An 11,860-nucleotide genomic window follows, 5' to 3' on the forward strand; every position below is an offset into this window, starting at 1 on the left:
TAAATGCTAGTTATTCTTAGCATTATCCTTTACATCTAGAAGATGAACTTGGCTTGTTCTAGAACCTAGAATCTAGGTGACCAGAAGAAAAGGCAACAGGGAACATTCAATCATACGAGCAGCAGGGGAATCAGTCCCTAACAAGGCCCCCCTGTGACTCTCGATAGATAAATACGACCACGTTGTTCCTCCGTACCTTGGGGTCAGCAACAAAAGAAAAGCGACCTTCTCCCCTAGAGAGCTATTTGTCTTGCAGCTTTCAAAAAGTCAAGGAGTACCTTACCCTTGACCTTAAGGGACTCAGAAGTGAAAGTTAACCGCCATGTCATACCAAATGAAATAAAAGCACAACACACTGTCTATAAAAGCAGATTACCCAAATAAGTCACTCAGCAGGAGAGGCACTTGGAGTTGTTTTTCCAGCCGTTTCTAGTAATCAGATCCAATTCCTTGATGTATTATTATAGTGAAATGTTACTATACCCAATCTTTTGTGAATACCACACAACAGGCCTACTGTAATCAACTGGGTAAATATTTATTGAACACCTGCTACATACAGGACACTTTTCTTCTACACCAGCCATCAGCAAGCTGCATCTGGCGGGCCAAATTAAGTCCACTTCGTGTTTTTCGTATGGTAAGCAAGGTAGGAATGATTTTTACATGTTTAAACAGTTGGAAGAACTGCCCTTAACCACTATTATCAAACACTGAATGGCTCTGGAAATTAGCTTTTGCTGCAGGCTTGATAATGTTTCTTAATTAATTCAACATAAAATTACAAGGCAAAACAGCACTTATATGAAACTTACACTATAGGAAAGTCATTTTGACAACTAACATTGTTTAAATCACAAGTAATGTCAACATGCTTTATACACTTCTCATGCTGTCTCAAGTCAAAACAACAAAATCACAATGAGATGCCACTTCACACCCACTAGAATGCTATAATAAAAAAGATAGACATTAACAGGTGTTGGTAAAGATGTGGAAAAATTCAAACCCTCACACATTGCTGGTGGGAGGGGAAAATGGTGCAGCCACTGTGGTAAATAGTCTGGCAGCTCCTCACAAAGTTAAACATATATTTACCAGAGGCCCAGTAATTCTACTCCTCGATACGTACCAAGAAAAAGAAAATATACGTCTGCACAGAAACTTGTACACGAATATTTATAACATCATTATTCATAATAACCAAAACTATTTGGAAACCACCCAAATGCCCATCAACTGATGAATGGATAAATAAAATGTGATATAGCCATACAATGGAATATTATTCAGCCATTAAGAGGAATGAAGTACTGATACATACTAAAATTTAGATGAAGTTCAAAAATATTATGCTACGTGAAAGAAGCCAGACACAAAAGACCACATATTGTATCATTCTATTTATATGAAAGCCTAGAAAATGAAAATCCATAGAGACAGAAAATAGATTAGTGGTTGCCTAGGGCTGGGAGTAGAAATGGGGAGTGACCGAAAATAGGTGTGAGCTTTCTTTCTGGGGTAATGGAAATGTTTTAAGTAAGACTGTGGTGATGGAGACACAACTATAAAATACACTAATAATCGTTAAATCGTACACTTCCAGTGTACAACATCAAAAGCAGGATCCATAAAAGAAAAAATGACAAATTGAACCTCATCAAAATTCAAAACTTTTGCACTTCAAAAGACACCATTAAGAAAATGAAAAGATAAGCAACAGACTGGGGGGACATATCCACACATCATATATCTGACAGGGACTTGTATCCAGAATATATAATTAATTCTTACAGCTCAACCATAAATAGACAACAACTCAATTTAAAAATGGAAAAAATATATGAACAGACACTTCACTGACAAAGATATACGAGTGGCTAATATGCAAACAAAAAGATGCTCATCATCAGTTAATAAGGAAATACAAGTTATAACCACAATGAGATATCATTTCACACCCATTTAGAATGACTATAATAAAAAGACAGACAATAACAAATGTTGGCAAGGATGTGGAGAAACAGAAACCATCGTACATTGCTCATGGAAATGCAAAATAGTGCTGCCGCTTTTGAAAACACTTTTGCAGTTTCTTAAAAAATTAAACATAAATTTTCCATATAATCAGTAATTCCACCCTTAGGTATCTGCCAAAGAGAAATGAAAAATGTGTCCACATGAAGACTTGCACACAAATGTTCTTAGCAGCATTATTCCTAATAGCCAAAAACTGGAAACAACCGACATGTCTATCGACTAGTGAATAGACAGGCAAAATGTGTTATAGCCATAAAACGGAATACTATTTGGCAATAAAAAGTAATGAAGTGCTGATACATACAGTAATGTGGATGAACCTCAAAAATATTATGCTAAGTGAAAGAAGCCAGGCACAAAAGACCACATATTGTATGATTTCATTTAGATGAAATGTCCAGAATAGGGAAATTTATACAGACAGAAAGTAGATCAGTGGCTACTTGAGGCTCGGAGTGGAAACGAGGATTAACAGCAAATGAGCATGAGGGATCTTATTGGGAGAGCAAAAATGTTCTAAAACTGATCACGGTGATGGCTGCACCACCCAGTAAAGTTGCTAAAAATCATTTAACTATACACTTGAAATGGATGAATTTTATGATATGTAAAATATATCTCAATAAAGCTGTTAAAAATAGTAAAAGAACCAGTAGGGGAAATGGCTGAGGGGTACACATGAATGCTGCACTATCTTTGCAAATTTTCTGTAAATCCAAAGCTATTCTGAAGTAAAAGATGTATTTAAATTAAAATTAACAAGAATGCATTTGTGGATTGATATCGGTCTTTGGCACTACCTATTTATGTGAAAAGACATTTACAGAGAAGAAATAGGTAAAATCTCATTACAGATCAGCATTAACAGACGAACATCTGGAACGATGTTGATGATAGGGAACACTGACTGTGAGCTCCAATTAAACAAAATGTTATCCCCCAGAAAAGAATTCCATTATTCTCATTAGTAGTCCTGTATTAGTAAAAAAAGCATTCAATTATTATTATTATTTTAATTTCATCAAAAAACATTTGTGGAAATTTGTTTTCTCTCATTATACAAGTATCTACAAATTATCCTTGATTTTGCCTTTTGGCCCGCAAAGCCCAAAATATTTACTACCTGGCTCTTTACAGAACGTTTGCCAAGCCCTGTTCTACACCATAACAGGATAAATATAAACATGATCAGTCTCTTTCTTGAGTGTATTCTTATCATTATCTACTTTTGGCAAAATACCCTTCCGGAAATGCCCTATAAAGGATAAGCCTTACATCTCTTCTGCTATGGCACTATTTGGGATTTCCATAAATAGAAACACTATTAGCTTAATAGTTCTAGCAAAGCCTCGATGTCACCGTTATTATCGTGATAAAAAGGGCCAACACCATGCCACAGTATCAACATGACCCTCATCAAGTTGTGATGTCACCAGGCCATGGACTCGCCGAGGTCTCTTAGATATCAAGTGGCTCCCAGGGCATCACACCCTGCCTTTGGCATCACCCTGGCACATCACCTTACTATGGTGTCATATGCTATACTGCTGTGACAGAATTCTGCCCTGATGCCATTCCACCGAGATGTCAGAATAATTAACCTCTACTCCTTTCCACTCCTTTAGCCACGGCAGGGAGGGGAAGGGTAGCCACAGCCACCGGTACGAGCTCAGGAGGTAGAACTCAGCTCCTTTCGTTGCCCCTTCCGCCTGTCACTGCAGGTCAGGGCCCCCGTAGGACAGGAACTTTAGGCTCCCATAACTCTCCTGCCATGACCCCACACCCGTTTTGCGTAGCCGACTCAATGCCCCAACACCGACCACCCACCCCGGTTCCACTCGAAGCCGCTCCCTGTACCTGACTCCATTCTCCAGCTGTCATCCTGGGCCAATTCCACCGGCCACTTGACTACGGCGGCCGCAAGGGACCCTGGAAGTTGTAGTTCCGCGCTCCTCAGGGCAGAGTCGGTGAGAGCCGCAAAGGCCCCTCCCGGCGTGGAACTGCGCTCAAACTGCAAGTCCCAGAGGCGCCCTGCGATGGGAAAAGAAGCAAAGGAGGGAGGAAGATCGATGATTGGTGGAGCGCCACTGGCTCTTGTGATTGGCAGTCGGAGCCGGGGACGTGAGGCGGCCGTTGGTCGTGTTTCACGGAGATCCTGGGGAAGCGAAATGGAGGGGAGTGTGTCTAACCTAATGGTCTGCAACCTGGCCTACAGCGGGAAGCTGGAGGAGTTGAAGGAGTGCATCCTGGCCGATAAATCCCTGGCTACTAGGACCGACCAGGTGAGGCAGCGCTGGGCCTCTCCGCAGGCAGCGGCGGCGGCGACGGAGCCCAACGTGGCTGCCTGGCGCGGCCCAAGTGGAGGCCGGCTATGCGAAGGCCAGGTCCCCGCCCCCGCCGCCCCCGCCGGCCCCGGGGTCACCTCAGGACTCGGAATTGGGCGGCAGGAGCTAGCGCCACAAACCTCACATATTTCTTTTGGCCCGGTACTTAGCTCGCCGGAGTTTGGATATTTCTAGAACGTTTACCGCGTTTCTCCGAAATGCCCAATCTTGGAGCTATCCGTGAGGAGAAAAGCTTTTTTTTTTCTTGATGGGTTTCTTTAGTTTTGCCAGTGATTGTATTCAATGAAGCCCATGGAACTGTTCGCCTGTTCTGTGCCAGGCTGTTTGCTAGGCGCTGGGGCTGCAGTCCCCGGGGAGGAGCGGGCGTTAGGGCGGTGCTCCCGATCCTAGGTCCATTCCAAATTGTGGTCAGTTCCCGGGAGGGGCGTTGGCGTGGTGCTTTCTGAGCGAGTAACGGGAGGCCCTGTCCAATCGGCCTCGGAGAAACCGGGAGGGGGCTGATTGAAAAGGCTCTGCCGACAGGGGCGCGGCGGGTTAGCCCTTGAGGGAAGAGGGGGATTCCGATGGGGGATGGACGGCCTTCCGATGGGGGATGGACGGCCTTCTAGGCGGAGGCGGGACAGAAGTGAAGGGACTTTGGGGAGTGTTTACTTCTGCCCATCTGCGCAAAAGACCCTCATGTTTTGACCCTGAGTTTCTAGAAAGATTCACAGTGCCCTCAGTAAGCCACCAAATATTTGTAGATTGCATCCTGTTTGACAGACACCGTGCTAAGCACTGGCGAGACAGTGTCACATACTTAGGAATCTCCATTTTGCGTCTTGGGGAAGAGAATTATAAATCGGGAGACTCTTTTTCCTGGAACTTTCCTGCATTGTTCAACCTGAAAATGGCTTTCCTTTTATCTAGTTTACCTTCATTATGGTCTGGTATTATTTAAGACGTTAAAGTTAATATTAAATTAAGATTTAGTAATATTTCTAACTGTTCTTCGTCAAGTTAATGGCATAAAAAAGTCTCAAGATCAAGAGGCTTAAGAACATAACAGCCAAATGCAACTTATGGACCTTGTTTGGATCCTGATTTAAACAAGCCAACTGCAAAAAGACATTTGGGGGAGAGTGGGGAAGTCTGAATACAGAATGGGTATTCGATGCTATAAAGGAGTTAGTGCCAATTTGAATAGGTGTAATAATGTTCTCATCGCTATGTAAGAAAGTATCCTTATTTTTTATATACTGAAATATTTAGGAATGAAAAGTCATGATATTTAGGATTTATTTTTTAAAAACCTCAGCAAGGAAAAAAACTAGATGAAGAAATATGGCAAAATATTTATGAAACCTAGGTGATAGTCCTAGGGGTTCCTGTTATATTCCCTCTATCTTTATATGCGTTTGAAAATTTTTGTCATAAAGTTTAAAAGAACATTTTCGTTTACATAGGGCTAAGAAATAGAGCAGTAACTGCAAAAAAGGATTCCCATTGAGAAGCTTGACTAACTCTTCCCATTATTTTTTTAAAAATTTGTTTTGTTGCTCTCTAATTCTGTGTGTGGTGTATTTTTTAAATGGTTGTATAGGTAATCTCAACTAGTTTTATGAACATTTCTTCCCCATAAGATGCATTTGTTCTTTCCAGAGCATCTAGAAGTTTCGGAGTCAGACAGGGGTTTGTGTCCCATCTTCGTCATTTACTAGCTGTGACCTTGGACAGGTTGCTTACCCTGAAGGGTCTTCGTTTCCTTTTCTGTAAAGTGGGGATAATATCCACTGCATAGGATTGTAGAGATTAAATAAGATGATGCATGTAAAACTCCTAGCATTGTACCTGACATAAAACTGCATAAATAATGTAATAGTAAACAGCTGAAGCTCTATTTCTGCCAAAACATTAAAATCGGTTTCTTGCTCTACTGCTTTTCTGGCTGTTTTCTCCAGATTACCTACATTCATCAGTGTATTCTCCCATGTTGCTAAAGCGTTGGTCTCTCTTAGACTAGTGTGTAATATAGTTTAAGGTGACCTACCTGAGGATCCAGTGCTCTCCATTTCTTGTTTCCAAACTATAGGTTTGCTGGCCCCAATGTTAATTTTCTCTGGTCTCTTGCCTTAGTTCTTCTATTTCTCTTCAAAAACGTTGATCTTACTGCTCCTCTGTTTCCCATGTAGGACAGCAGAACTGCACTGCATTGGGCTTGCTCAGCTGGACATACAGAAATTGTTGAATTCTTGCTGCAACTTGGAGTGCCAGTGAATGATAAAGATGATGTGAGTACTAGGCAGAGTTGATAAATTCCCAGTTATCTTTAGAGTCCAGACTGGTGTTTACTCAAGCCGGAGTATTAAGCTCACAAACAAAATTGTAAATTATGACTAGAAAGTTACAGCATGACCCTGGTGACCAAGCACAGGACTAGTGGGTGCATTATTTTAGAATGTTAGTTTTGCCACTCATACCCTGTAGTTTAAGATAAACATGCCAATTAAGGCTTATTAGGATGACCCCTGAGAGACTACAAGCTCTTTTCATTATGTTGGAAAATTTTTTTTGGTGAATATTGCCTGAATAATGAGGGCCCAGGTATTGTTTTTGTTAATTAGAGATTTACTGTAATGGTATCGATTTTATTAGAATAAGACTTGTGAAGAACAAGAATGGAAACTTTTTGTAGTCAGAGAGTCCTGTTCAAGGATGCTCACTGAAGTAATATTTATAATAGCAAAGAAATAAAAGCAGTCTAATGGAGGAACACTTGGATACAGTAGGTATGAGAAAATAATATGCAACCAATAAAGTTACAATTCCAAAGAACGACATAGAAAAATTCTCACAACAAAATGATAAGTGGAAATTGTGGGAAATGCAACTCACAGAGCTTTATACCCTATGATCCCAATTTGAAAACATGTTAGAATTAGACTTATATATCATTATCAGGGTTATAGGATTGTGGGTGGTTTTTCTTTTCGTTTGTGTACATCTACTTTCCAAAATCTCTGCAGTGCTTAATGAGGGGAAAAGAAAGAATGTTATTTTTGTAAACCGTTCACACACAGCTCTTTGTAGACCCTGCCTAAATTAATCCCTGTGCGTGTTGCCCCTGATTTTTGTACTGCCCACCTCTTTTACAGGCAGGCTGGTCTCCGCTTCATATCGCTGCCTCTGCTGGCCGGGATGAGATTGTAAAAGCCCTTCTGGGAAAAGGTGCTCAGGTGAATGCCGTCAATCAGAATGGCTGTACTCCCCTACATTATGCAGCTTCTAAAAACAGGCATGAGGTGGGGTTCCGTTCCTAGGCTACTTCTTTTGAGTTCTAAACCTGTACACAAACACAAATAGATCTCTGCATTGTTTCCTTCTCTGTCTTTCCAGATCGCTGTCATGTTACTGGAAGGCGGAGCTAATCCGGATGCGAAGGACCATTATGAGGCTACAGCAATGCACCGGGCGGCAGCCAAGGGTAACTTGAAGATGATTCATATCCTTCTGTACTACAAAGCATCCACAAACATCCAAGACACTGAGGGTAACACTCCTCTGTAAGTGACAAGTAGCAGTCATTTGTATTCTACCTGACATTAGCCCTCTTGCACTAATTCTTACACATTGTTTCATTTTTTATTCTGCTTATGAATGTAATATGTGTTTATGGCAAAAGAAATTGAAAGTACAAAGATAAACATGAAAGTATAAAGATAAAAATTAAAATTGCCTATCATCTTCCCACTCAGAAGTGACCAGTGCTAACATTTTTATTTATTTTCTCCCAATCTTTTGTATGCAAATATGCATATTTTACATATTTTTTTGTAAAATGGGGATCATACTGTGTATGTAGCTTTAGATCTTGTCCTTTTCACCTCATGTGAGCATTTTCCAATGTTATTAAATATTTTTAAGACAGTTTTCAATGGCTGTATATAATTCTCTTTTGTGGATGTGAATAATTTAATCATTCCCCTATTACTGTATATTTAAACTTTTTTGAGTTTTCCACTATTATAAATAATGCTACACTGACTAACTTTATACAAAAATCTTTGGCGATAATGTTGATTATTGCCTTAGTATAGACTGCTAGAAGTAGAATTGCTGGGTCAAAACAAATACACATTTTAAGACTATTGCTACCTATTGCCAGATTGCTTCCAGAGGAGTTGTATCGCTGTACCCTCCCAAAAGCAGTTTCAGAGTGCCTATTACCCCCTCGCCAACACTGAAACTAGCCTTTTGTTATATGAAAAATGGTATTTCATAGTTGTAATTTACATTTTTTTATTATCAGTAAAGTTAAACATTTTTTAATGCCTATGACTAGTTACATTTCTTCTGTAAACTCTAAACATTTTATGTCCCTTTCTCTGTTTCCTTTTGGGGGATTAATTTATTTTTACTGCTTTTTGAAATACCCTTGACATAGTAAAAATATTAACCTTCTGCTGTGTTAGTTGAAAATATTTTTCCCAGTTTGTCTTTTCATATTGTTGATGATTTTTTTGAATAACAGTTTTCAACTTCTCCGTAGTCAAAACCATTAATCCTCCCTCGTGATTAGAAAGTCCTTTCTTACTCTGCAATTAGTTAAATATTCACCTGTATTTTATTGTATTTTAAATATTCACATGTAGGGTTTTTTTAAACACTACGTTGGTTTTGGTTAAGAGTTATTTTTGCTTTTCCTTTAGCTCAAATCCGTCTGGAGTTGCTTTCTGTGTGTAAGCAGAAGCCGTCCTCTGCCTTGATATTTTTTCTATAGTACTTGGCCACTTTTCTTCCTTATTGAATGGTGACATTTTTGAACCAGAAATTCTCTGAGTGTTCTTTTTAGTCCAAAGTGAGATTCAACTTTTTCAAGTATTGTTTTCTTAAATTCTTAGTTTTAGAAGTCTTTTCTCTAGTTCCGGGTGACTCTGTTTAGAAAGACTTGCAGATTCTAGCTCTTTTCTCCATAACAAGAAAGGCAGGGTGGCCTGGAGGGAATTTGGGCTCAGGAGGTATAGGGTCCTTGCAAGAGCCTGGGATTCAGGGATAGCTAGATGCCGTTGCCCCCGTCCAAACTCAGCCACTTACCGACTGTGTTCAACACTTCTATTCAGTAACATGGAGAAGTTACTCAACCTTCCTGGGTCTTAACTTCCTCATCTGTAACATGAGGATAGTAATTCCTTCCTCACTGGATTGTTGTGAGGCTTAAATAGCATAATATGTAAAGTGCCTAATACTCTGCCTGGTAAACTCTTAACTGCCTAACAAGGTTTCGCCCTCAGTTACTGCTCAGCCATGCCATCATAGGCAAGGACTTTAACCTGTCAGAATTTCAACTGTAAGATGGTGATGATAATACCTTACTAACTTGTTAGGTGGATATAAGGATCAAATGAGGTAAAATCTTTTAAACTGCTTGTCCAGAATTTAAACCACACAAATTGCTATTAGTGGATTATGAATTGGGGCTTTTCTAAATTCTAGCCCTTAATTATTGCATGTGTTTGGTGTAGACTACTTCTAATCTCCATAGAATGAGGGAGTTGTTCCTTAGGCTGGCATTTAGATCCCTTCTTCTATTGTAGGGCCAGAATTATGATTTATGATCTGGTCTTATAAGGCTGTTCCACTGAATTTTAGCTGACAAAGTCTTCCCCATGCAAATTGCTTTTCCTTTCCTGTTGAAACAACTTTCCAATATTACACTCCCTAACAGTGTGCAGTTTAGACTGCCTCTCAGGGAATCCTAACCGTTACATAGAATTGGTAGTGATCGATCGGTCTTTTTGTCCTCAATTTCAGACACTTAGCCTGTGACGAGGAGAGAGTGGAAGAAGCCAAACTGCTGGTGTCCCATGGAGCAAGTATCTACATTGAGAATAAAGAGGAAAAGACACCTCTGCAAGTGGCCAAAGGTGGTCTGGGTTTAATACTCAAGAGATTGGTGGAAGGTTAAGCAGCTTGGATTTATTCTTACTTTGCAAGTTTTGTGGTTGTCCCCAGTGTCCTGGAAACAATGTACTTGTGCACAAGACATCATCTATGAATGATGAAGTTCCATCTTCAAAGCGTTATAAACATGTTGAATATTCTTCCTGTTGAAGTGTGTGTTCTAAGCTTACAACTTGCTTTCCAGGCATTGAGATTGCTCTCCTATTGTTGTGTATTATTCTACCTTGAATTGTTGATCCTGAGCAAGTGCTGTGTGGCTGTTGTGAGTCTTCAGCAGTCTCCCGTGCACCATCTCTCCCCTCTGGGGCAGAACAACCCCAGTAGCACCAGGCCAATTGTTCTGCCAAATGTTTCTAGGTGGATTCTAGAATGTTTCTCCTTACAGTTGAAACACATCTCAACCTGTTTTTCAAGCTCACTCAGAGGCCTATGCCAAATATTTGTTTTTTTCAACAGTACGATTTAATTTATTTTTGTTATAGGAGGAATACTTATGTATTTCAGTGGACCAAATTTTCAGTTGGAGGGCATGCTATCCCAAGTTTGGCATTCATAAACACGGACATAATGACAAATAGTAGCCCACGTATCCATGTATCTTTAATGAGCTATTTCTCTCCAAAATAAAATGTACTGTTTTTAAAAAGGAAGTTTTAAAGTTCCTATGTTAAGTCATCCTGTACTGAAAAGAATGTCAAGCTTGTTAACATGATATGTAACAAAAATGTATTTCGATTTGTATTTCTGAAAGTAAAAAAATAAAAAATGTTGAGAGAATCTCCCAATTTTTCTTTCAAATCAAACACCTGCTTAAGCTTTAAAATCCTTCATAAAGCCATTTCTCAGTTTTTGGTAGCTCTAAAGTCAATAAAATCAGTGAAGCTTGAACTGCAGCTAAAATCTTTAAAAATAGGGGCTGGCCCCGTGGCCGAGTGGTTAAGTTCGCGCGCTCCGCTGCAGGCGGCCCAGTGTTTCGTTGGTTCGAGTCCTGGGCGCGGACATGGCACTGCTCGTCAGACATGGCACTGCTCGTCAGACCACGCTGAGGCAGCGTCCCACATGCCACAACTAGAAGAACCCACAACGAAGAATACACAACTATGTACTGGGGGGCTTTGGGGAGAAAAAGGAAAAAATAAAATCTTAAAAAAAAAAAAAAATCTTTAAAAATAGTAATCTTCTGAATTGCTAATTAAATGTGGAGCAAAAGAAAATTAAGTGTAAACTTGATCACGATTTAGGGAAACATCTTAAATGATTACTAGTCATAAAATCTAATGAACTCCAAGTGACTCTTCAAATTATTTTTTTAATTTGAATTTTGTGCTGCAAATACTGCTTGAAATAAGCGATCCAAGTCAGCCCACAAACTTGCATTGATTTGGGGTCAGAGACAATGACCGGTAGCTAAAATGAGTTTTGTCAACACGAACTTTGTTGTTGATATGCAAACTCTTTTTACGTAAATATTTTGAGTGCTAATCTTTACAAATATTAATCACGGAAGCATCTTCTTCTGGAACTAAACTTTGTTT

At 39.8% G+C, this 11,860-nt stretch overlaps 2 protein-coding genes across 3 annotated transcripts in view; one reads left to right on the forward strand and one right to left on the reverse strand.

Annotated features, from left to right (window-relative positions):
- The window catches only part of ATG4A (autophagy related 4A cysteine peptidase), a 54,195-nt gene extending 50,167 nt beyond the window's left edge, over positions 1-4,028 (reverse strand). Inside the window, exon 1 of the mRNA XM_046673819.1 lies at positions 3,898-4,028. Within this exon, the coding sequence (XP_046529775.1) occupies positions 3,898-3,907 (10 nt within the window). The 5' untranslated portion in view covers positions 3,908-4,028. The remainder of the gene's footprint in view (positions 1-3,897) is intronic.
- A 66-nt stretch (positions 4,029-4,094) lies between these two features.
- On the forward strand, positions 4,095-11,095 carry PSMD10 (proteasome 26S subunit, non-ATPase 10). 2 transcript variants are annotated; one of them, XM_046673822.1, is made up of 5 exons: positions 4,095-4,322; positions 6,557-6,655; positions 7,520-7,666; positions 7,761-7,927; positions 10,176-11,095. In XM_046673822.1, the coding sequence occupies exons 1-5, from the start codon at positions 4,110-4,112 to the stop codon at positions 10,327-10,329; spliced, it is 780 nt and encodes a 259-aa protein (XP_046529778.1). In that variant the 5' UTR covers positions 4,095-4,109; the 3' UTR covers positions 10,330-11,095. The 2 variants fall into 2 exon arrangements, with proteins under 2 accessions (XP_046529778.1, XP_046529779.1); XM_046673823.1 differs by having other exon boundaries at positions 7,761-7,848; positions 10,176-10,310.
- Positions 11,096-11,860: the final 765 nt, after the last annotated feature.

The sequence above is a fragment of the Equus quagga genome, chromosome 10, assembly GCF_021613505.1.
Source record: "Equus quagga isolate Etosha38 chromosome 10, UCLA_HA_Equagga_1.0, whole genome shotgun sequence".
Lineage (NCBI taxonomy): Eukaryota > Metazoa > Chordata > Mammalia > Perissodactyla > Equidae > Equus > Equus quagga.

Bases quoted from the DNA above. Each gene is read 5' to 3' on its own strand.
- PSMD10 (XM_046673822.1), top strand. From the start codon at position 4,110: ATGATTGGTGGAGCGCCACTGGCTCTTGTGATTGGCAGTCGGAGCCGG. The intron at 4,323-6,556 runs GTGAGGCAGCGC...TTTCCCATGTAG, and splicing joins TGGCTACTAGGACCGACCAG to GACAGCAGAACTGCACTGCA. The intron at 7,928-10,175 runs GTAAGTGACAAG...CCTCAATTTCAG, and splicing joins ACTGAGGGTAACACTCCTCT to ACACTTAGCCTGTGACGAGG.